Source organism: Hipposideros armiger, unplaced genomic scaffold, assembly GCF_001890085.2.
Source record: "Hipposideros armiger isolate ML-2016 unplaced genomic scaffold, ASM189008v1 scaffold_344, whole genome shotgun sequence".
NCBI classification, from domain to species: domain Eukaryota; kingdom Metazoa; phylum Chordata; class Mammalia; order Chiroptera; family Hipposideridae; genus Hipposideros; species Hipposideros armiger.
This window is the reverse complement of record NW_017731694.1, coordinates 1,675,976-1,701,370: the sequence shown is the minus strand read 5'-3', so window position 1 is coordinate 1,701,370 and position 25,395 is coordinate 1,675,976. Positions and strand designations below refer to the sequence as shown.

At 39.3% G+C, this 25,395-nt stretch overlaps 2 protein-coding genes across 3 annotated transcripts in view; one reads left to right on the top strand and one right to left on the bottom strand.

Annotated features, from left to right (window-relative positions):
- Positions 1-14,717, top strand: part of RNF13 (ring finger protein 13) — a 156,571-nt gene extending 141,854 nt beyond the window's left edge. The window contains exons 9-10 of the mRNA XM_019661331.1: positions 12,458-12,538; positions 12,830-14,717. Of these exons, the coding sequence (XP_019516876.1) occupies positions 12,458-12,538; positions 12,830-13,194 (446 nt within the window). The 3' untranslated portion in view covers positions 13,195-14,717. The remainder of the gene's footprint in view (positions 1-12,457; positions 12,539-12,829) is intronic.
- A 2,382-nt stretch (positions 14,718-17,099) lies between these two features.
- PFN2 (profilin 2) lies at positions 17,100-23,307 on the bottom strand. 2 transcript variants are annotated; one of them, XM_019661333.1, is made up of 3 exons: positions 22,901-23,307; positions 20,537-20,729; positions 17,100-18,772 (listed from the first exon to the last, which is right to left on the bottom strand). In XM_019661333.1, the coding sequence occupies exons 1-3, from the start codon at positions 23,030-23,032 to the stop codon at positions 18,675-18,677; spliced, it is 423 nt and encodes a 140-aa protein (XP_019516878.1). In that variant the 5' UTR covers positions 23,033-23,307; the 3' UTR covers positions 17,100-18,674. The 2 variants fall into 2 exon arrangements, with proteins under 2 accessions (XP_019516878.1, XP_019516879.1); XM_019661334.1 differs by having other exon boundaries at positions 17,100-18,451; positions 22,901-23,133.
- Between the last annotated feature and the right edge of the window lie 2,088 nt (positions 23,308-25,395).

The following is a 25,395-nucleotide window of genomic DNA, read 5'->3' as shown; positions in this document are numbered from 1 at the left end:
CCCTATTGTATCCACTGACAGTAGATTGTTTTAAATTTGTACAAATGATTTGACAGTAAAACTTTGTTCTCAGCACACCTATGATTATTCCATTGTAAGCCAAATTATGAGAAATTTAGAACCAGCCACTGAATGGATGAATTTCTTCTTAAAAGTGGCAGACTAAACACATTTTCATATGTATTGTCTGTGAAAAAGTCATACTTTTTGTCATAATTATGAAAAGGATAAAGTCAGTGATTTCCACATGAACATAGAACTGGAGACCATTTGAATTCTTTTTTAAACTTATTCCTTTGCCAAAAACCTTAAACTTGATTTTTTTGTCTTGGTCCAGATGCTTGGGGCTAAAGTCTGAGAGTATGAAACACCTGTCAGGCTCACCACTATCTAAGGATAGTGATACTGTTGAAAATGGATGTTCTTATGCCTGTTCAGCTTAAGGACTGAAGTAATCCAGTTTACCAAAAAGAAATCCCAACCGCCTTTTCTTACTCATGGGAAGTTATCTTACCAAGAATTCTGAATCCAGGCTCTAACATATGATTGCACAGGTTGTACATTACACAGCGCTGGGAAGTTACTCGTTCTTTGTCATCAGAGTTTTTTATATGTGTGATAATTATTTTTTGACAGATAGCAATCAACTGCCTTGAGGAAGTGTTGCTTTTTTCCTAATATGCATAAAGGCACCACTGAGCCAGTGGAGTGTTTGATCTGAACATAGAATGACTGATGTAGCTATCTTAAAAAATACAATCATCTATGCAATCGCCCAAATCCAAAATGGAGACACATTTACAGGACGACAAATCATCCAGTTTTTAACAACAGAGTATACAAAGGGGGCAGGATTCTTTTGGGTTAAAAGAGACTTAAAAGTCATCAGCCAGATGCAGTGTTTGGACCCTGCTGGGATCCTAGTTTAAGTAAATCATCTATAAAAAGACAGGTTTGAGGCAGTTGAGGAAATAATCATAGGTATTGGATGATACCAAGAAATCAGTGCATTTTGTTAGGTATGATTATAGTACACACACATACACAAGTGTTGGTAAAGTGATATGTCTCCGTATTTGCTTTAAAATGCTTCAGGGGAAAACACAGAGAAAGGTAGATTTAAGAAGAATAGTAGACTACTGAAAGTTATTGAAACTCGGTGATGGTACATGAGGTGGTATAATGGTACATCGGTCATGCTAGGTATGAATGTTTCTTAGAAATTAAAAATAATACAACCAATGCAAAAAACAATATCTTGAATATGTAGACTAATAACAAATAATTTAAACATGTGAGGACAATCTCATTTTATGTATTAGGATTCACAAAAAGATGCATTAAATGTTTTCTAATCTATCTCTATTAATTCAATATTTAAAGAAAGCCAGTATGAGATCGTTTGGTAAATTTTATAAAAAACTAGAAATATGACAGTTCCTTCTTTTGTCACCCACATAGCTTGGTGTAGTTTTTTTTTTTAACATTTTATTGGGGAATTAGGGGAGGGGAACAGTGCTGGGGAATTGGGGAACGGGAACAGACAAGTTGCTATCCTTTTGTCCTTCAGTCTAGTTGTGCAGAACATTGCTTCACTGGCCCATATTGGCATTATTATTGCGCTCTTCCCAGGTGAGGCAGATCAGTTGCCGGTCACTGGATGGCTGCTCATGGTGGCTCACGGCAGCTCACGCCTTCTGCCAGCTAGCTCCACTGCAGCCTACGCCATTGCTGGTGACTCATGGCAGCCCAGCTCCAGGTCGAGCTGTTGTTCAACATCTTAGCTGTAGAGGGCGCAGCGTCACTGGCCCTCATGTGGGATCCGAACTGGGGCCCTGCTGCTCAGAGCTGGTGTCCCAAGCCAACTCTAAACCAATGCACCATTCGGCTGGCCCTTGGTGTAGTTTTTTTACTTTTAGTTTCTTTCCCTGCTTTACCTTAAAGTCAGAATTCTTCCTTTAAGCTCTGCTTCAGTACAGTTCATGGTGCCTAGCAGGCACTTTGTATTTGCCAAATAAATGTCAATGCTTGTTATTGTAATGGACATTTTAGAAAACTTGGAAGAAATGTGACCCCCATTCTCAAGGAATTTCTAACTCAATGGAGTTAGGGCAAATGTCATATATATATATATATATATATATATATATATATATATATATCTCCATCCCATGGCAAGTATGACTTTCCATCATAAAACCGTATTTCCTCTATTACAATAAAGTATATGGTCCAGTGAGGAAAGGTATATTTTATGTGTGCAGAGATATTATATTCTGACACTGTAGCCTACGTAAGTTGCACATGTTTTTTCAGGCTATCAGTAGTCTTTAGTCGTAGTTACACATTATTTCAGGATAAAATATGCTCATAAAACACTAACTATGTCTTTATTATTTAGAATTAACTTACCAATTCTTAGTTAAAAAAAATTACCAGCCTTGTATATAGTTGATTTGCTCCCATTCCCTTTCCTGCCCCTTTTACATGTTGTGTCATAATGTCAAATAAAACACAAGAAACAGCCATCACTTAAGACTACATACGTCATCTTTGATTCACCCCCTCTTTTACTACCTATGTCTAGTCCCCAAATCTTATGAGTTTTCAAAACTCATTGGATCTTATCATTTCCCTCCATTCTTGTTGTCACAGTGTCATGTGAGCCCACATCAGTTTATTACTTGAATCTTGGGAGCGCCAAGCAGGTCAGTCTTCCCGTCTCCAGGCTCACTTTTGTATCCTAGGCCCAGGGCCCTTCAGCACATAAAGGAAGCATTTGTAAGAGGTTGTTTTTATACATCAATCATTCCTCTGCCTGAAAGCTTTCAGTTGGCCTTTACTGCCCAAGAGGTCACATCAGTCTTCATCCTGGTATGCAAAGCTTTTCATAATTTGGTTCCACCATGCTGATCTGACCTCACTTTCCACTACTCCTTATTTCTAACCTTGCATAACTTTGACATTGTCATGTTCATTTCTTCTTTGCAAATGCTTTTAACTGTTTACTCTTCCAATAGTGCCATTTCCTCCTTAGTTTTTCTAAATCTCATTTATCTAAGGCCTGCCCCTAGTCCCTCTCTAAGAACTCTTCTCCAGTCTCTCCTGGTACAATGAGCACATCTTGCTTGGTCATCTTCTGATTACCAGTAGACACAGTATTTAATACTTCCACTGTGCAAACATTATATTCCTTATAGTATTTTGTTGCATATTTTCTTGTTGTCTTGAGAGTTGGCTGGCACATTCAATATTGAATTAGGATGGTAAAAATCTGAGGCCAGTTTTACTCCATCAGTTACAGATATATAGAATTTATATTATATAAAAATATTTAGCTTTATGTGATTAGGTCCTCTGATTAGTAGTTGGAGGCAGAAATCAGGATTTCCTGGGAATAACGTGTAGTTATTCATATATTCCTTCAATAAATATTTACAGAGTACTTTTACTATGTGTCAGGCACTGTTCTAGATCTTAGGGAAACAGCAGTAAACACACCAGAGAAAAAAAAACACTGCCTTTGTGGGGACAAACAGACAAATAAGTAAAGAAATAAAGTCACAAAGCAATTAAGTGGGATGAAGAAAAGCAGATGAGTGATGGAGGAGGGGATGGGATGCTGTTTTGGATATGATGGGGAAGACCTCTCTGAGGGGGACCCTTGGGACAGAGATCTAAATGAAGTGAGAAAATAAACAGTTGGGGGAGGAGAGGAGAGAACTTTGCAGGCCCAGGAATGGCAAGTGCAGAGGCCCTGAGGCAACATTGTATTTGATATATTCAGGGCATAGTAAAGGGAACGCGTGGCTCAAGAATGTAGTGGTCCAGGGGGAGCATGGTGAGAGATGAGATCAGAGAAACAGATGGGGCAGCAGATCATACCATGGCAAGGACTTGTGACTTTATTGTGCGAAATGGTAAAACTTGAATGGGTTTGGAGCAGAGGAATGGCATGCTCATAACTGTGGGAAAGGATCCCTCACACTGATGACTGGACAAGACCAGGGGTTCACAGGGAGGCAGGGAGAGTCTATGTGGCAGGATCCAGGTAACTGATAGTTCCTGGTTAATCATCCACCGGGAAAGGAACAGTGCTTTGCGGCATTTGTTATTCTGCATGTATTTATTGGGAGCTTCCTCTATGCCAGGCACAATAGTAAACACTTAGGGATATAATGGTAAGTAAAAGCCATAGTCCATACTCATAAAGCTAAGAATCTATAACCAGAGTTCAGGCCAACCAATGCTAGTTGATATTTGTTCTATGTTGAACTTTTCAAGGGAAAACTGTTCTGAATTTACTCTTCAAAAGTAAATCAGAAAGGGGAATATTTCTTAGTTTCTCTAAAGGAATACTTTCCTTGATGGCCACAAAGCAGTAACATAATGAGGTTCCACATTGGGTATGAGTTACTGTCATGGCTGTGGCTCTGGAGAGATTGCTACATTCCTGACTTACTTGAAGATGAACTATTTTATTGTTTCATGTCCAAAAATAGAGCTCCCAAGGTCTTCACTGTAGCTCTGAGAGGGGCTGAAGGGGACCCGTAGGTTAGTTTGTATCACCAGGCTCGTGATCATTATCATAGGCCTGCAGGCGTGATTGCTATAGAGAACCATGCCTTCAGTCCACTAACTTCTAACTGAAGAAGTCAGTGTGATTTATACCAAATGACTTAATTAGGATTAAACTGGATTGGGATGGGCATCGCACCCAATAAAAATTTGATAACCCTCCATTTTAGATCTTGTAAGTATATCATACACCTGTTATGTAGTATAAAAGCAAGTCACGTATTCTGCATTCATGATCTCATTTAGTTCTCAGAGCAGCACAATTAGAAAAGTATTGTCATGACCATTTTATAAAGAAAATGAGACTCAGAAAGGTCAAGTAAATGACCTGAGGGTGCATACCTAGGTAAAAGTAAGAGGCAGGGCTGCAATTCAAATTCTTGACTCCAAACACTAACTTGTAAGTACTACCCTACCCTGTCTTTTCTTCAGTCACTACCATTTCAAAATAGAATAAATTGCCTCCTGGCTTTAATCCTTCCCATTCCCCTTCTCTCGTCCTCTTCCCACACCCACCTGCACTCACCCTCTTCCTCAGCTTACTGTCAAAGAGAAAGAACATTTTTGAGATGAAATTAATTTCCTAAAGGTTCAAGTCTACCAGCAGTGTGAGAATACTCTTTTCATCATATTCTACATTACAGAGTAAATTATTTATAATTCTGCTTTTGTAACCTGCCTTATCCTTTGCTCACATTTCTACTGGGATCTTAAGTGTTTTCTTATCAATTTGAATGCACTTTTTAGAAGGAAATGTTATGTATGATTTCTATAGTCACCCTTGCTACATTAAGAGTTGTAATCAATATTACCCCAATCTAGTCAACAGGCAGAAGTCATCTAGAAGAAATTCTGCAAAATGTAGGCCCTATGCTTCCTCAACTTTAAATCCCAAGTGTACCTGAGGCTGCTAAAGTTTTTTTTTTTAAATTTCCTTTATATGAAGGAAAATGAAAATAATTATTGGATTAGAACACACAAGTATTTAAGCATGTACATAAATTTGAGGCTGTTGAAGTTGGCTCTGGAAGGGTATTGTACACCGATTTTCTAGGGGCCTGAAAAGGAATAATGAAAAATAATATGAAACCTTTAGTACTAGGTACAAGGAAATGCTTTTTAAGCACTTGAGATCTGACAATAGTATTTACCATTCTAAAATTCCTTTATTTTTCACTTCAGGATAATGACAAATCTTTGAATCTATTTGCGTCTCTATTCAGAAAGATCTTGGGTGCAATTGTAATTTATCTACATAATGCATCCAAGTCAGAACCAGTAAAGAGTAGTATAGGATGGCTGTTTAGAATATAGGGAAAAGTTAGTTTTTTTTTTTAATTACCCAACGCTGGAATTTGGCCAATGCTGATATCAGTGCTTAGGCTTCAATTTTAAGTTTATTATATGGATTTATTTATGGTCCCTAAGGTAATCATTTTCATTCTTACTCTCATTAGTGAAGGAATTACCATATTTCCAAGAAAAAAAGAAGTTGCTAAAATAATGCTCTTTCCTTCGGTGAAGTCATTGTTTCCTTACTGCGCAGGCGTGCACTATCATTTCATTGTAGGAATATATAAGAAATGTTTGACCCTTAATTAAAGTTGTAAAATATAGCTGTTATGTTGTAGCATCCTGAAAAGGTTTGTGAAAATATGAAACCATGGGAGATAGGAATAAAAAAACGATCTTTGTTCCTTCTTTCTGTGTGACAATTTGAAGACCAAAAAGTATTCTGGTTTATGAATTGGAAACATTTGAATTTCTAAAAAGTGGCTGCTTAAGGGTATTTCTTAAGTTCTTACCTTTTATACACTATGACTCAAGGGGGGGGGGTTATTTGAATGTGAAATTCTAATATATGTTCTAAAAAACAGTACAGCATAATGGTTAAAACCATGCATGGACTTTGGAGTCTGACTGACCTGGGCTAGAATTCTGGATCACCGATTTATTTAGCTGTGTGACCTTGTGCAAGTTTCTTAACCTCTGTGTACATCCCTTCATGTGTAAACGTGACTAACCATACCTACTTCATAAGTGGGTGGGAGATTTAGATCAATATGTGAAAAATGCTTATACAGTGCCTGGTACACAGCAACAGCTCAACAAATGGCAGCAATTATTATTACAAAAAGAACCCCTTAAATAAAAATCATAACTAACAGTGTAATCAAAATTCAGTCTTTAAACATTTAAGATTGCCAAAATCATGAAACACCTTAAAACTATGTAACTATAAATATTACATTTGTAATTTCTTTCCAATAACCATAGTTTAAGTTAGTTTTATTTTTGTTTTAGAATGTTTTGGTTATGGTGAGATTTGGTGTTTTAAAGTAAAAGAGGTATTTGTCATGTATATTCTAGTGTTCTCTAATGGTTTTAACAAAGATGCATAGATATTAGAAAGAAAAACCCAATTGTTGCAATTTTCTTATAGTTGTAGATGCATGAGATGATTGAAAATTTGAAGGGAGGTGTAAGACACTTCTGTGGGTCCTTGTCACTCCAGTGACTCACAGCACCAAACTAGGGCAGTCTTAAAAGAATTCCTGTAGGCTTGGGATGTAATGGAAATGTTAATGTTAGTGGAATATGTAACATTTTGGAAATATTTGCCAACAAACCAAAAAAAAAGGTTTTTTTTGCTTTTGGGAATCTTCCATATGCAGTCTGTAATCAAACACACAGAAACCACCAGCTTGAGGCCCTAGCACAAGTAGAGTATGTGTAAAGGTTGGTCAGCATTCATACGGTTCCCCCACTTTGGGGGACATGAGCATCTTAAATCTTCCTAATGGTCTGATTGACCTTCACCTTTGCAGCTCTTTCAGAAATGTTTGTGCTGATTTAATACTTAAATGATTTAAATATTGACTTAGCCATTCCTAGAACATATAAAATAATAGCCTTTTAGTTGTCTTCTTGCTTCTGAAGCAGCCAGCCTCCTTATAAATTTCATTACTCATTATTCTCCTCAAAATTACGATTTCTTGAGTTTCCTGGGCCATTCAATGAATGCACTTATCCGAGTCTATAACCAGAAGGACTGGTTACCACGTACTGTGTTGCAAAGCAGATGAAAAATCCTCTCTATGGGAACTTTCTCATCTACCACATTAGTATGTAAAGGAGCCAGATCCCTGAGATGAAAATGATAAAAACATGGGTTCCATATTCGAAACTTTAAGGTACCAGGCATTTTTCTTTTATAGCTTAATCATTGAGATTTTCCAAGATAATATGTATAAAAGGAAACAGGTTTTATTTCAGAGACTGGAAAAAAAAAGCAATATATAGCATTTTATAGCAGATTACATAAAAATGGAGCAATACTTGTATCGTTTTTTATTTCTTTACCTATTACGTCATGCTTAGTTTTTCTAACTGCATTTAATTGCCTTAAATCTGACCTTAAAAGTAAATGTTAGTTCCTTTGCTCAGAGCTCAAAAATAATCAGGAAGAATTCTCAAGCAAATCTGGCTTTAAAAATATTTTACCATTTGTCTTTTGTGCCACATCTTCCCTGGGCACATTTTAAAATGTGTGTGAGAAACCATTACGTCTCATGGAAGTTATGTGTTCAGCTCTGACTGTGCCGTTTATCGCGGAGGAAGTGTGCGCTGGCTGCCGCACGGCCGGACCAGTGTGTAATGGAATAGGACAGTTAGGCTCTGGACTGTGCCGCACGCACCATGGCTAGGTTATCTCAGACCAGCGTAGTTCCGAGTCATTTCCAGAAATGGTGACTCCTCTTTATGCCTAACTCATGCCCAAATGTTTTTGTTATAACTTGGCGAAATGTAGCCCGCCGCCCGCCGAACTTTCGTATTAGTTGATTCTAGACTGAAAGGCGGCCAGTGTAGATGAAGCAGGAGTGAGGCGGGGAGACTGGCGGGAGATGAGATGGGAGAGGGAGGCAGGGGTCAGTCAGATCAGAGAGGCAGCTGTGGGAAGGCCATCATAAGCAGCCCAGATTTTATTCTCAGTGGGGAATCATTTAAGGGGGATTGACATGATGTGATTGCCATTTAAAACAATCACCCTGGCTGCCATGGAGAAAAACCATATGGGGCAGGAACAGAAGGGAGACTCAGGAATATAGACTCTTACAGTAATCCAGCTACTGAACCAGAGTAATTGAGGAAACAGAAGGGGAGAGAGAGATCCAGGATGCGTTTTACAGATAAAAGTTTACGGGACTTGGTGACAGAATGAATGCAGGCTCTGAAGGAAGCGGCATCAGGGTTCTGCCCAGGCTTGATAATCAGTTCACCCCACTTGCAGTGGCTCCCTGAAGTCTGTGACCCCTGTTCTGATGGGTCAGTATCTTTGCTGCACCTGATTACCCAAGATTTTGTGGATAAACTAGGGAGGACTACGTTTTTGAGGGAAAAATCAAAGTTTTGTCCACCTACATATTATAATTTTAAAAGTGCCTTCCAGAAATTTTTCTGAAACATTGTTCAAATAACAAAGCCTAAAAAACACCCCAAACAGAAGTGTTTCCATATTGTTTCACACAGCCATCATGCATCTCACCTCTCCTACCACTTCTGAACATCTACCCACTGTAAAGTAGCAGTCTTGTTTGATGAAGCCTGGAGGGGTTTTATATCAGGGTTCCCAGCCTCCGCACTACTGACATTTTAGGGGGGATATTTCCATCTGGGGGGCTGTCCAGAGCTTCGTAGGGTGTTCAGCAGCAACCCGGCCTACTAGATGCCAGTAGCACCAGCTCACAATTCTGTAAACCAAAAGTGTCTCCAGATAGCAACCAAATGCCCCCAGGAGGCAAAATCGTCCCATTGAGAACCACTGGTTTATACTAAGCAACAGAACTTTCTAGCATGGTGCTGAGAGTAACAAAACTAACATTTATTAGCACTGCTATAGCCCTTTTATGTTACCAGAACCATTGGACAAATTGGTTATTTAAAAAAATCTGCTAGAGTTGTAAATCATAAAGAAATGCCTTAATTTAAGGTAAAAGTAAATATAAATCCATTCAATAGTTGTGGTCTTGAATATGAATCCACTGACTGGATTTCCAAGTTGTCATGGTATATTGATGCATTTTCAATTTTTAGTATCAGGTATTTTAAAATGGGACAGAAATTAGATTCTATTGTACTTTCATTCTTGCTTTTTATTAATATATGTCCATTTTTTCCAATTTCTCACCCATACCTCATGTAATCAAATTTTGGCTGGAGATGGGTCAGAGGAGCAACTAGCTTTTATTAACTGTTCCTAATACAGTCAACCTGGCTTTCAAATAAAACCAGGTGTCTCTTACAGTCACAGTTCAAGGGCTCCTGAATATTTAATTAAATTACACAATCACTCTGAGTACAACAAACAGGTTCCGTGCCCACCACGGCTAGTGTGTCAGCACAGAGCTCACCTGATGGGGCAGAAGCACGTGTGGGACTAGAGAGCAGCCTCCTAGCTGTGGCCTTCAGCGTATCCATCCTAGGCCATCAGGCCTGTTGGGCCAGTTTCCTCAGGTGGAGGTGAAGAGGCGCCCTATGCACCAAACACTATGTCAGGTACTCACCTGCATTATCACTTTGAATCCACAACAATCCTAAAGATAGATATGTTAATATTTGCTTTTCTTGGAGACTACCAAAACATAGAGATGCTAAGTGTCTTGCACAAGGTTACATAGGTAATAAAATGATCAGGATGAGAACCCCAGACAGTCTAACATGTGCTTTACTATTTCATAACAAGTCCATGACCATGGGGGTTAATTCTCTACAGAGCACCAGGCTCGACAGTCTGGTCCATGATTACAAACTACACATTTGAATCTTGACCTGTCATCATCAGAGTAAGTGCTCTGGCGAGAAAATAAGAGAGATCAATATAAATCCATCACTTGGAAAAATTCAAAGGATTAACAGGAAAGCTCAGTGACTCTGAAGCAGCAATTCCATACATTTAATGCTAACCCACATATTGCCTGCATTTATTTCCTCTTGATGTGGTAACAAATTACCACAAACGTTGTGGCTTAAAACAACACAGATTTATTATCCTACTGTTCTGTAGGTTAGAAGTGCCACACAGGTCTCACTGGGCTAAAAATCAAGACACTGGCAGGGCTGCTGCATTCTTTTCTGGGGACTCTACAGGAGAATGTGTTTCCTTGCCATTTCCAGCTGCTAGAGGCCACCAGATTCTTTGGTTTGTGACACTCCTCCCATCTTCAAAGCCAGTGAGATTGCATTTCCTGGGCCATTCATCCATAGACACATCTCCCTGACTTTTGCCTCCCTCCTGTACTTTTAAAAGGACCTGTGATTACATTGAGCCCACCTAGATAATGCAAGGTAACCTGCATCACTAAAATGAGGCTTAGTGTCTTGGCAGGCACACTTTGGATCAGTCTGTTCCTGTTTAGTAACTGTATCTGTTTTTAATGGATATCATCACAAAGTTATAAGACTGAAAGTTTGATTTGTATGAGAAATCAGTCATACAAATACAAGATTGAATTGCTTAATATATTAAAACTGTCCTCAAAGCCCAAGTAAATGGATCAGCTGTATAATTACAGATAATTATAGATATATTGTAGTCCTTTAGTGTCTTTAATAGTTTGAGATGGGTATAATCAGTCTCACCCAATTTCACACGAGGTTCTAAAACAGAACCTTGTATTTGTTATAGAACGTATGTGATAGGTGATACTATAGTAATCAAATTCAAGATACTGAGCAAACATTAGTAATTTTCATTAACCCTTTCTATTTAAGACTCCTCCTAAATGTGTTATTTTAAATGACTAAAGGATGTTGACCATTGTTTCAATAGAACTGTCATATCATTCCCTTGTGTGTCATGTTCATCCAGCCTTTTTACCCAGACACTAGTTTTCTTTCTGACATGCCTCCCAAGGTTGTTACCCTGTGTGGGTTGGGCAATGAATTTAACTGTTGTTTGTTCCCTGAGATTTTTGCAAGTTTTTACCTAACATATTCATGTAATGAAAAACACTGAATTGAAAGAGGTCCCAGTGGTCACTGCCACTACATTAAAAAGCCACTATAGACTCAACATAAAAAGACTCTTGTGTCCCATATGTAAGATGGCCAGTTCCTTAAAAAATTCTACCTACACTTGAATTTCGGAAAGAGCTATGATTTAATAAACTTCCATGATTTAAAGGTGGTAAGTTCAACAACAGGAAATTAAAAGGTCAGTGATTATGACTAATAAACACCCATTAGTGAGTATCTGTGCGCCTGGCCCGTTGCTCATATTATCTCACTTGATCCTCACAGCCCTGCCCAGTAGGTAGAATCTTTTCAGATAAGAGCTGTATGTCAGAAGTAACTTGCCAGGCAGGCACCACAGAACTGGCGAATGCTGGAACGGAAATTTGAAGTTCAGTGTCTCATTCCAAATGTTTTTATCACTAATATAGTTTTTAAAAATTATGTTCTAACATGTTTCCATTTTTATTTAAAAAAATGATCCAGAAACTTTAAGAAATCTAAATGGTAAAAATTTGTCTTTTGCAGAAAATATTTCAAAACTAGCATTTGAATAGTTAAATAAAACACTAAGGGAATTATGATTATTTTTATTAAAATCTTTTGCAAAGGTAATCAAGGGAAACAATTTTGGCATTCACTTTTTATTTCTTATTTTAGGTAAAAGGTTAATAATTTAAATTAAAACTTCAGGTTCCTGAAGTTGAACTTGAAGCAGGTAGGTCCCTGATCTGACCAAAAACAAACAAAAGCTATTATTTAAAGATAAATCAAAAAGCATTTAAACTGATGGAAGACGACCTAATTTGAAAAGTTGGAAAAGTTAAAAATACTTTTAATGAATTTTATTTACTGTCTTCTGTTGTAGGAGATGAATATGATGTATGTGCCATTTGTTTGGATGAATATGAAGATGGAGATAAGCTCAGAATCCTTCCCTGTTCCCATGGTATGATTAATTACATATTGCTTAGAGTTGACATAGTAAATTTATATTTAGGTTCAGTGTTAGAAGGGGAGACAGAAAATAGTTATTATTAGCACACCATAAGCCAGGCCCTGTACTAATTACTAGTCTCATTAAAGGAGGGAGGTATGTATTTATGAAAATTTACAGACTTCTCTTGTCTCTACATGAAGCATATAGATCAGAAGAACATGAATAAACATGGTAAAAGATTAAAAGTAATGTTCTCAACCACGGTGTACTACCTAAATATGTATACTTTTGCTTCAACAGCTTATCACTGCAAGTGTGTAGACCCCTGGCTAACGAAAACTAAGAAAACCTGTCCAGTCTGCAAGCAAAAAGTTGTTTCTTCTCAAGGGGATTCAGACTCTGAAACAGACAGTAGTCAAGAAGAAAACGAAGTGTCAGAACATACCCCTTTACTTAGACCTTTGGCTTCTGCCAGCACCCAGTCATTTGGAGCTTTGTCGGAGTCCCGCTCACATCAGAACATGACAGAGTCTTCAGACTATGAGGAAGATGACAATGAAGACACTGACAGTAGCGATGCAGAAAACGACATCAGTGAACATAGTGTTGTGGTCCAGCTGCAGGCTAATGGTGAACGGGATTACAACATAGCAAATACCGTTTGACCTTCAGAAGGTGATGGGGTTATTTTCCTGTAAAATGTTTCTTTAGGTATATAATTTGACTTTTTTGCTCCCTTCAGAGATTTATGTAGAAATAACTTATTTTTTAGTATTCTACAGTTTAACCAGATAACTAAAACAGGTGTTTTTGATCTGGTATTTACCTACAGGAGTGTATTTCATTTCACTAATAACTAATAATAGACTGGTACTGTAACTCAAGCATCAAATCAACTTATTTTGGAATGAAATATAGCCAAAACATAAAAAAAAAAAATCCCTCAGTATAGCTCGCAATTAAGACCTAGATCAGAGTATTTTGTGTTTTACACACAAGGTCAGTGCTGTGGCCACCTAGCATGAGCTAAGCCAACTTCCACCTCCATAAAGTTACCTAGAGCTGTTGAGTTGGAATACGTTTGTTCTGGTATCACCCCAGACTGCCATCATTAGTGAGAGGCAACAAGGGAATTTAGCACTTTTCCTCCTATCGGCACCACAAAGAAACGCAAATCTGCCTTTTTCCTTTCTATTATTCCCAAGTAGTCTTGTCCTGACAGGAACAATCTGTACTAGTGCAGGTTTCAGGGTTTAAGGGTTTTAATACTATAGTGTTATATATGACTTTGATTCATCAGCTAAAGTACTGTCTCTGAACTTACCAAATTTCAGTATCCTTAAGGGTTTTGTGTTGTGATCAAAGCAAAAAGGAAATGCTGTACAAAAATACCAAACTTCAGCAACTGTTAATACACAGATCATATACCTCTTAATAAAGAGCATCTTATGCTAATTAGCCCTGCTAAACTGTGTACAAAGGAAATTGTTCCAAGTATTGGATTTGAAAATTGCTTATGTTTACTAGAACTAATATAGTTAAACAATGTATTATGGAAAGCTAAATTATATTATACATCATTGTAACTATATAGAAAATATAGACTTATGTATAACCAAAATGCTAAGAATTTTTATATGGCCTTGTATGAAGGGAGTTTGAATGTTAATAAACATGTTTTCCACTTTAAGAACTGGCAAATATTTGTTGTACTGTAGTATTACCATATTAGCCTTATCTTTAGATGCACAGTGCTGTAAAGGTATAATGATTAAGGTAATTTAGGTCAGATTAAACACATATCACCTTAGAATTTTATACAAGGTAACTACTCACAAGCAATTAGATAATTCCCCTACAAGTTAAAACTGCAGCCAAAATCATTCAAACAATATTGTACATTATGGTACCGTTGTAATTCTAGTATCCTTACAGTAGACTGCCTTGAAAGGATAAATATCTAGATATATATTATCTGCATTGATGTGGGAAATTGTTAGTGAACAAAAGCATACTGGAGAATAAGTAAACTAGATGAGCCTTTTGTTGTAAAAAGAAAAAACATTTTAAAAGAAATGTAACACTCGTAGGGGGAATTTCACTTCCTAAATTGCTTTTTAGAAATATTCTTATAATCAACAAAAAAAATGGTATTTCCACTTAGGAAAATAAAAGCTTAAATTCAGTATCTACTGTCTGATACCACCTCATTCTTCCCATCCCTCCCAAACACACACACACACACTTACTCCCCTTTCAAAAATAAAACACAGGCCTGAGAAACAGAACATTTATGGCAGTTAGCAAAGCTCTGGAACTTGACATACTCGTACTTGTAATAGCCCTAGCCTTTCTAAACCTGTTTGGGCATTTGTATAATTTCATTTAACCTAAGGTAGGGTGTGAGGATAAAACACTGAACTCAGTGCCTGGCACATAAATACACAACAACTTTAATAATTATTAGAATAAATAATAAAAACATACCTAAAACTTTTAAACAAATTTTTTAAAAAGGGAAAAGTTAAATTACTGTAACGTACGTGTATTAGATGTTGTATTCCCTCAGTTCTTAATCCACAGTTCGGATCAAGGACCCGGTTCCTTTAAATCTAGAGTTTTTAATGAGGCAAAAATTATTATTTTTTTAAATTTCAAACTTACTGTTGAAAAATTAATGAAGTGTCTTAAACAGTACTGTCTAGGATTGTTACTAGTTCTGATATTCACTTGAAATCTTTTATGTCCTCATGGTGTAACTACACAACCTCTTAAACAGGACATTAAATAAAATCCAGTATCAAATACCTTCATAATTTAAAATATTTGATTATAAAAATATAGTCACCTGGAAACTTAAACCCCAGAAATCAATTTATCTTGATATTTTGCCTTTAGAAACACATACATAAAATACATGTAATATTTATTATATACTGTATGTATTACACTGTATGTAATGTTTATATCCCATTATTTAACATTCATTGGTGAGCATTTTAAATCTCATGTCATTATTCAATGACTATTTCATCCTCTGGACAATCATTCATACAATCCATAACCTTGAAAGGTAAATTTTGTAGTTTAAGATCAGTTATTGTAAGTAATGCAATGTGATCGATGTTCTGGTATGTTAATTTTTATAGCTCCATTTCCTTATGTTAAATTCCTAGTTAAAATTAAGTACAAAGATACATGCATATGTGTGCATCAGTGTTTTTCTAATGAAATTATGGACAGAGGGCCAATGACTGGTTTCATTATTTACTATTTTAGTGATAACAGTTGTCCTCTACCTTCTTCTGCTCATCTACTCACATCCCCTCACCTACTTACAGGTTCATTCATTAAGGGTTTCACAATTCTGTTTGCTGCTTTCTACTTCGTTACCCTAACAGTTCTTTACAACTTAAGTGTGAATGTATATTAATGTATATTACCATAAAATCTCAAATCATCACAACCCAACCACCAAATTTTCATTTGACCAATCTTGTGTTCCTACAAGGGATCTTAACAGGTCAAGAAGTTGAGCTTTTTGTTGTTTTACAATTTCTAAGGTATGCCCAACTACCAAAGTAGCCCCAAATCCCTATCTTCCATACTTGTACATCCCTGTATGTACAATCAAATTCAGAACTACTGCCTGACAACACTGTCAAAGAAAAAAATTTATGCACAGTATGTTTTAAGTAAGGCAGAGATTAATTCCATTCCCCAACCCACTGTTTTTCAAACGGTACCATACAGGCCACTTAGAGTGAATCAGAATGACCTGGCAATTGTTTCTAAAGGGACTTCTGGGGCTAATGAAATCACCATCTCCAGGATAGAACTCCAGAGCCCAGAATCTGCAGTATCACCAGCTCCCCAGTTTTACTTAGACCCACCAACTTCTGAGCACCCCCGCTCTGAGCATTGTTTGACAGGTCATGGTAATGATTTAATTAAATATTAAACTAACATATGTACTAAATTTTAACACATCTCAGGAACCTTATGACCTCTGGGACTAAACTTGACTTAACATAGCCATTGTTAACATGTCACTCCAAAGTCAGCAACTGTGAGAACACCCCAAGTATCTTATATGCTGCCTAAGGAATGTCTTCTCTTACATGAGGGTCCCAGCTGGCTGACTTCAGCCTGCCAACACAGCCTCTAAATCTAAAGAAGTCACACGACAGTTCAGCACAGAAGAATCCACAATGCAGAAACCCTTTTGGTATTGGAGCCCTTACTGTTCACTAGATTTCACATCTAGGGACCAGCAACGAGAAAAATATTTAATTTCTAGTGGACACAACAATTTTCCTCTCAAGCCTGAAGATGAGTCTGAGATGACGAAAAGCCATTTTTAATAGATCAAAGCCCATTAAAAAGAAATTCCCAGGCACTCATTTTATTTATAATAAATACTACAGGAAATGAAATAGGCCATCAGCTAAATTTTTTAAAAGACTTTATGCTTGCAGCAGAGTTGACCTATTCTGTATATTCCCATTATATCTAAAATCAACTATAACAGTAAGCCAACAATTTATATAAACAACAGGAGTCTAGAATATTTGGTTGGAATAAATTTATTTCATCTGTCTGTAAACAAGGTGTTTAATAGTTATGGCATTTTTTTAAATGCATATTAAATCAGATGAGTTAGACTGTATCCCAGATGTAACAAAGTGCAGGGAAAGAAATGGACAAATCAGCAACAAGATTTGTTTTTAAATCTGTACATTATCCACAAGGCCCAAACAATAGAAGCAAATACTAGAATGTCCCTAAAGTAGTGCCATTCGAAAGAAACCTTTTATAGGTCAGTTAAAATCCATCTCACAATAGCAACAGTTCATTTTAACAATAGTATGGCACAGAATACATATGAAAAAAATTCATCACAAGACAGCCAAGTCCACAATAATGCAACTTCATATAAAAACTCAAGCTGCAAATAAAAATTGGTCCTATGAAGAACAAACTGGACACACTCCAGATGGTTATGTTGGGATACCTAATGTCCATAATGGCAGCCTTTTACAATTTTACTAAAGAGTAGAGCTGGTGTGCAAAGAAAAAGACAGGAACAAAAATCGGAGCTATTGCAGTGATGGAATGTCCCTGGGGATTCAATCAGTATGGTCACCATAAGGTCATGGGAGGAAGTGCTTTTTGCTCTTGTTTTGCAGTTGCACTCTATATGTCCTGTAGACACTATGAAAAAAGGTTTGTCTACGCAAGTGCAACAACAATACTAAAAGCAAACTACTGCAACTCTCAATAGCTCATCAACAAAAGGGATTAATTGGTTAAATAAACCAGGCACTGCATAAAATAAGACGGAAGCAAACCAAATACCTTATGTGTGAAGGGAGGGGGGTGAGAAAAGAGGTTAAGAAAGATGCATGCACTACCTCCCAACCATGCGCTACAAAAGGAAGACTAAATGAGCTAAGTAAATGCTCAAAGTGCTGAAAAGACATTGATCAAATTAGAGATTGTACAACCGGCACCTTGCTTAATATTAACTTATTTTAGTAATCAATATCCCATTAATTGCTAAGACAAAGTGATGCCCAACTTGGCATGCCCCCTCCCCCCAAATTTCAAGGTATCATGCAAATCATTATTGTGCTGCAATTATGTTGCCAGATAAGGGTTGATTACATACAGTGGTTAACATACAAATGATCTACTGGGCAAACAGGAATCATGACATTAGAAAATAGGTAAAGAAAAATTAGCCACCATATAGTCTGGTAGCATTGTGACCATAATTGGGGTGGTGATGAAGACAGTTGCTAGGTAGATGGGGAGAGGCTGCTTACACATCAGACCTCCTCAGGTATAAAGCGAGTTCATATGCTTTCTTGTTAAGTGTGCCTCCGTGGACACCTTCCTTTCCCATGACTATAACCAATGCTGGAGTACACAAGGAAACAAAACAAAAGTGAACAGAATTATTTAAGGGGGGGGAGGGCAGAAAGAAAGACCTTTCCCCACCAACAGAGGGATACAAAGGAGACACAGGTTCATACCCCATCACCCTGCATTGCTAATAAAATTTCCAGAATTAAGACTCAAGCTTACAGCTAGGAAAGTTTAAGAGCAATTTTCCCCTAATACTTAACAGTCTGCCTAGCAGCTAGAACCCAGAGTCTCTCAAGTATTTTGCCATTGAGTATGCCTTCTTATTCAATCCGCCTCCATGGACCCCTTCTTTTCCCATTACAAAGACCAAGACTGAAAGAGAAAGAAGAAAAGTGTTTCAAAAGAAGTGTTAATCAAGAAAGTCACATAAGTTTTAGCAGACAGAACCCCGATTAATAAGTTAACATTAAGTTAGTTTCCATGAACTGTCAAGCACTGAAGTCAACTAGTCTCCAAAACGGAGAACTTTCACACTAGTTATATGCTAAAAACATTATAACTATTAATTGCATCTTGGAAGTCCAATCAATGCAGCTGCAGTTCTCTATAAAAATATCTTTAGCTAGGGGGAAAAAAAGTATGATCATTTATCTTGTAGGGAAAAAAAATTTCTGGTTAGTAGGACAAATGCATATTAGGCTGGCCCCCAAAATATAAACTTAAACTTAGGTGATTATCATTTTCAAAATTCTCCCAATTTAACAATCTTGATTAAGTATAAACTAGTAAGTCTTACCATTGACGGTAAATGTGCCTATTACTTCCAGAGGAAAGGCAAGGCCAAATTTTAGGCAGCATCTTCAGTGCCATTGAGAAAAGGCCAAATTAAAAGTACTTACGCTTGTGCTTACTGATATCCTCACTGTTCTAGCTTTGTTTTTAACTGAGTCTAAAATCCTGAAATAGATTTCCTATTTCCAACAACAGGTTCTTCTATGATGCAATTCAAAGGTCTAGCCCCAAAATACATGTATGTGTGAGATTTTATATTCACTGCCACTAGATGGCAGTAGTGCTATATGGTATGAAAATCTCATTCTGGTTTTGTCACATGGTTGATGCTTTTTAACATTTACCTGAGCTCAGCTAAAATTTAAAGAGATTTGTCTATTATTTCAGTCACCTAATTTTTCCTATAGAGAAATACTCGTCAACTCACATTAGAATAAGAGTAACCTTTAAAACAGTCACAGGCAGTTTGCAAGACCATTACGGTAAATTACAGTTCAGAGTAGCTTCAAGTTCCTTCACATGGTAGATTTGGTCTTATTAGATATGCCAAGTCTGCTATATGAGACTACACAAGCCCTCTTTATTTACACAATGTTTACATAGGTAAACACATTTAAATACATTTGTAAATTAATTAGATGTCATAATAAACCTCAATTTTGAAAGTTCAAAAAAGCAGTGAGACTTATTTAATGTAGTAAGAATTTCTGCAATGTTGACAACAGTCAGGAAACACCAAATTCCTGGATCAAATGTATAAATGAAATAGAATTTCCTACTTTTCAAATTTAAATCACAAACACACCTAGTCTTTGAGAATGTTTTAGTAAAGGGACAACTTACTCCAAAACCCTAGTCCTAATAACTTCTCTCTTCCCTAGCAATGTTTCCAATAAAAAAATGAGCCAATGTTAATTTTTCCTTTTTTTTTATGTTGAGCAATCATCAAAATGTAAGCAAGCAAGAAAAAGATGAGATCCAAAAGTCAAAGACTCAAAGGGACTAAAGTAACCCAACAATATGAACAATTTAACAATATGGATACACTGTAAGACTATCATTTAATGTGTCAAGCAGTTTAAGAGACAAATTTAGGTTTTCAGTTTACTAAAGCTGAAACTAGAGAGTTGATATGAATATTCTACTTTAGAATAAAGTCAGGATCTCAGACTAGGCCGTGTATGCAGTAAATCTAACGCAGTACCTCACTTCAGTGCTGGGCAGTTCACAAAAACCACCTTAATAGCCATTATGGACTAACACTTTTACTCAAAATGTTAAAGAAACCGCTTAATAAGTTGTAATGTAACATGCAACTTTGAGCCAAAAAAATACGTTGCTTACCTCTACCAGCTCTGCCCACAGCAACATTGTATGTTGGCTCCCCACCTTGACTCTTTGTCCGGATGTCCATTGTGCAGTCGCCATCAACGTATAGGCTATCTCTGATCACTGAGCACTTCTTTGCGCCAAGAGTCAAACCATTGGTAAAGAAACCTTCTCGGTCTTTTCCTACAATCATATCTATTTCTACTGGCTGCCCCCACCACAAAAAAAAAGAAAAAAAAAAAGAAAAAGGGGGACAAAACACGAAATTATAGTTAATTCCTTTCAGGCCTCGATATAACAGGAAAGACTGTATGCCAAGTTTGTACTACCAGTGCAAGACATCCACATTTCACTAATGTAAAACCAAGTTGCCATCTTTTAAAGAATTACTTAATCCTACATGATTACATATTTTATATTAATTAGATTTCAATTAACAGTGTAGTCTACTAATTAAAGATTAGTCTATGAAAAGAATCTATGAACAGTTGGTAGCTGACACTAGATAAACTACAAACTTATTTATAAACTGTATCAAGTCAGGTGGGACCTGAAGTGCTTATGTAATGGTAAAGATTCACTTATAAACTTTCAGCAACAGCTTGTCTATCATATTCAGTCACATTACAGTCAGTCACGTTACATCAAATTTAAACTTGCTTGAAAGTCTCCTGAAACAAAAAGCCCATGCTTAGCAGGTCTGTTCACTTCTACTCTGCTTCAAATAGCTTGACATCTCCCCTCCCCCACAGTATGAACTTCAAACTCTAGACCTCAGCGCATTCCCAAATTCATATTTCCCTCCTATTTTTGTAGCCACTACTCCTTTTTCTCTCCCACTTACCCTCCCCTCCCACCTCAGTAATCAGTTTTCCTTCTGGGCAAATGAAAAGAGGATTCTCTCTGTAGCACTGCAGTAGGCAGTGGTAAAAGAACAGAGAAAATGGAGGGGGATTTGGAAAGAAACTGAGGTAGCCACCAGGACCGGAAAGGAGAAAACGTGCATGCTAACATTCCATGAATAAGAAGGAAGGCGTCGCCCCCATCAGAACTGCAGAGTCATAGCAGGCCCCAGCCATTTCCAAGCACACTCCCGCAATCTTCCCAGCTAGACAGCGGGAACTCACACACAAAGACAAGAGGACTGCAGAAAAAAAGTTGATCACCAGATGCCAATTCTCTGTAAGAATTGTAGTCCACTGCGGTTATGGGAGACCTTAAAGTACTAGCATCAAGGACTGAGTTCTACCCAGTTAGATCTTAAACCATGTCAAGTACTACAAGAATAATTAGCACCCGTAATAGGGGGCCCTGAATTTGGCGTCTGATGGGAAGGGAGCGTGAGGCTAAGAAATTACGAGGCTGTGTGCTTATATGGCATACAATTGTCACAATTTCAGAAAGAGCCTTGTGCAGAAAGCAGCAAAACAATAAAGCGGCACTGGAAGCTCAGTGACAATTATGCCCCACATGTGGCAACCAAGTCAAAACCATCAAGTCACAAAATCAAGCACTGTGAAGCACAAATCTGCATTAGTTCCTTACTACCATCACTAAAGAGCTCCCTCTTCAAGGGACTCCAAGGGACTTGGAGAAGTGAGGTGTCCCCTTGGTCTTCGCAGATTACTAAAAACCCCATAAAAGCACCCCCTTTTTTGGAGCTATGTTGCGTAATTGGGGATAACGGTATATCGATGAATCTCCATAGGAGGAGAGAAATCAATGGCAGTTCGCCATCTTGGAGAATTTAAAAAAAAAAAAATCCTATGGAGCCAGAGCTGAAGTCGAGATTCACGAATCCACCTACGTTGTGGGCGTACATTTCCCCCAAGCCCCAGAGGCCTGGACACCGGCAAACCTACGCAAAGTCGCTGCGAGGATCCCGGGGGCCGGGGAGCCGCCACCTCCCACAGCCCGCGGCGCGAGGGGTGGCCCGGCCGTCAGAGGACCCTCGCCCCGGCCCAGTGCGCCCTGGCCTGGCACCTCAGGCCCCCGCTTCCACCCCGGGACGAGCAAAGCAAACCTCAGGGCTTCCACGGTACCTGAGGGAGACGCAAGAGGGAAAAAAGGCGACTCCCCCCTCCCCACGCCCCGGCCGGTGTGTGCTCCCTCCCCCAGCTTCACCCAGACCCGCACTGGGAACCCCGGGAGCCGGGCCGCCGCCGCCGCCGCCCCCGCCTGTCAGTGCAGCCCCTGGCGAGGGGGCGTCCCCGGGCCTCGGCCTCCCCGCCCGCCCGGCAGCCGCATCCTCGGCGCCGGCCGCCTCGCACACCTGCCGGCGCGGCCCTCTGTGCCCCGGGCCCGCGCTGCGGCGCCCCCACGGCCGGCCGGCACCACTCAGGTTGGGGGACCAGTACCCGCGCCGCGGCCGGTCCTCACCGTAATGCTCTGGAAGACGCCCCCGGCCGTGGCTGCCCAGACGTATTTGGCGTCGCAGTAGCCGACAATGGCGGCCTCCTGGCAGCAGCCATCGCACATCAGGTTATCCACGTAGCTCTGCCAACCGGCCATCTTCGAGCCCTTCGCACTGCAGCGGGGACGGCGAGGAGCAGCAGGCGCAGCGGCGGCGGCGGCGGCGGCGGCAGCGGGAGGCGGGGCGGGGGCGGGGAGGAGGCGGCTCTGCGCAGGCACCGACCGCCCCCCTCCCCGAGGAGCTGCGGTGGGAGGACGCGGGGACGGCAGCGAGGAGCAGGCTGTGGAGGGCGCCCGGCCCGGCTGCCCGCCCGCAGCCACGGGGCTGACTACCCAGCGGCGGGAGGCTGCGGAGCGGCTGTGCCCGCGGCGGCAGTAGCGGCGGCTGCTCCTCAGCGCGGCGCTCCCAGTTCTCCGCGGTCACGGCGGGACGTGCGCGCGCGCGTGCGTGCGATCCTTCCGCGGTGCCCCGACTCGGAGGGTCCCGGAAAGGCAGGAGACTGAGGCGGGGTCGCGGAGGGATACGGCTCCGGTACAATCACGGACGCCACGTGCGGAGAACGAGGTCCTGGCGCGGCGGGGGAGCTGCAGTGGCGGAGCCTCGGACCCGGGCCGGTGGAGAGTACGTCTCCCCCATCGCATTAGGCTCCCCAGGGACGGCGGCGTCTGGGACTCCTCGAAGTCCCAGCGGCCAGCCTGCGATGCGCCTCTTCTGCGTCTGGTGGCTCGGGATGCGGAATCTTGAGCCTGGGTGTCGGATTGCAGCGTTGCCCTAGTGACGGGATGCGGAGCGTTTACTCCTGTTTGTGGTGGGGGTGGCTGGTGATCGACTGAGTCGCTCGCGCTCGTCCCAGGCGTCCCCATTGGGACCCTCTTCCCTGGACCCCAGTGTCCCTCCTATAAAGGCAGGCGAGCGGGCGCCCTCCGGCATCCTGAAATCAGAGCAGGCGTTGGTGGCTCGTAGGAACCTTTCTGAGTTTTGCGGACCTTTCATTGTTGCCTCATTTGGGTACCAGGGGCCTCTCATTTTGTGTATTCTTTGACTAGGAGAACGCCTTTCCCCTTAATGTTGCTAATCACGTGTGGCTAAATTGCTCGTCGATTCCGAACAAATAGTGACCAATGCAAACTATTTTTTGTTAACTGGAAAGTTATCAGTGGGTTGAAGAAATCGCTGAAAATACAAAAAAAAAATCTAAGAAAAGGTTCACTGAATGAACATAGTAATATTTCTGCTCTCGAAGAGTATAATAATTTCAGGACCCAGATCTGAAAATGGCTCATATTTACAAAGTAAGTGGGTAGAGTCCCTGTGAATCTCGCATCATCTTGAGTAACCTTTGAGCGCTACGACTAGACAAGGAATTAGGGGACGTCCTACAACAATTTCAATTTTAAGTGAACAAAAATGATCTGTCAATCAAAGGAAAGAAGAAAGAGCATTTAAAACGTTGAAAAGCTGATTTTCAACTTTAAAGTTACCGTGTAAAGTCACAGTTGGTGACAGGAGGGTTACACTAGGTAGCTCAGGAGACAAAAACATTGCTAAGCAATCTAATTGGTTCACAAGTTTTGTATTTTTTCTGCTGTTTGTTTGAAATGTACAGCTACTGCTGAGAAGAGGGCATAGCACAGTAGAACTCCCCAAATCAGGAACCTATCAGATTAACACTATGCCAATGTTCAGATGATTTGGAATACCTATGCAGTATAAAATGTGTGCCAAAAATTGTTTAACTTTTGCAGGTGTGCCTCCCACGTGATTTAGTTACACTTGTTCTTTACTACACCGTCTTTTTGTAGTGGTTATTGATGGTTTTAATCCTTCAATCTTAGCAGTTTATCACCTTAAAAGTTAATGTTACCGAGTGCTGATAACATGGATATGGTCACTTCGTGAGAATTCATCAACCTATACTGTTATGATTTGTCTTTTTGGTATGCATGTTATAATTCAATTTATACAGTGAGGAAAGAAAAATATAATAAAATGACAGTTTAAAGAAGTATATTGAAATTGACTTTTATTAATCTCTGAAGTTTTTAAGATTTTACTTCTAGTCTATTGTTTGATATCAGAGAGGTGGAAATAACTGCATTCCATTCTTATTCTTCTATTGTCTTCAAACAGAAAAAGGATTAGACTAACTAAATATTCTGGGTATTCAAATCTTAAAAGATTCTAAAATACATCTATTGGGTAAGACAAGAATTTAGGATTTATGTCATTTTTTGTGTTTTTCAAAATGTAACATTTTTTTAAATGATGGTTTTACTTTTCCAACGTAGTGTTATTAATTTCCTAGAACTGCATATAGTGAAATTTAAACAACTATGAAAAATATATTCTGTATATTAGACTAACTAGATTTTCCAGTTTAGATTTTTAGATGATGTATTCAAAGAGAGTCTCCATTTTCAATAGTATGATAAAAGAAAGTCTGTGCCGATTTTCTTTAGAG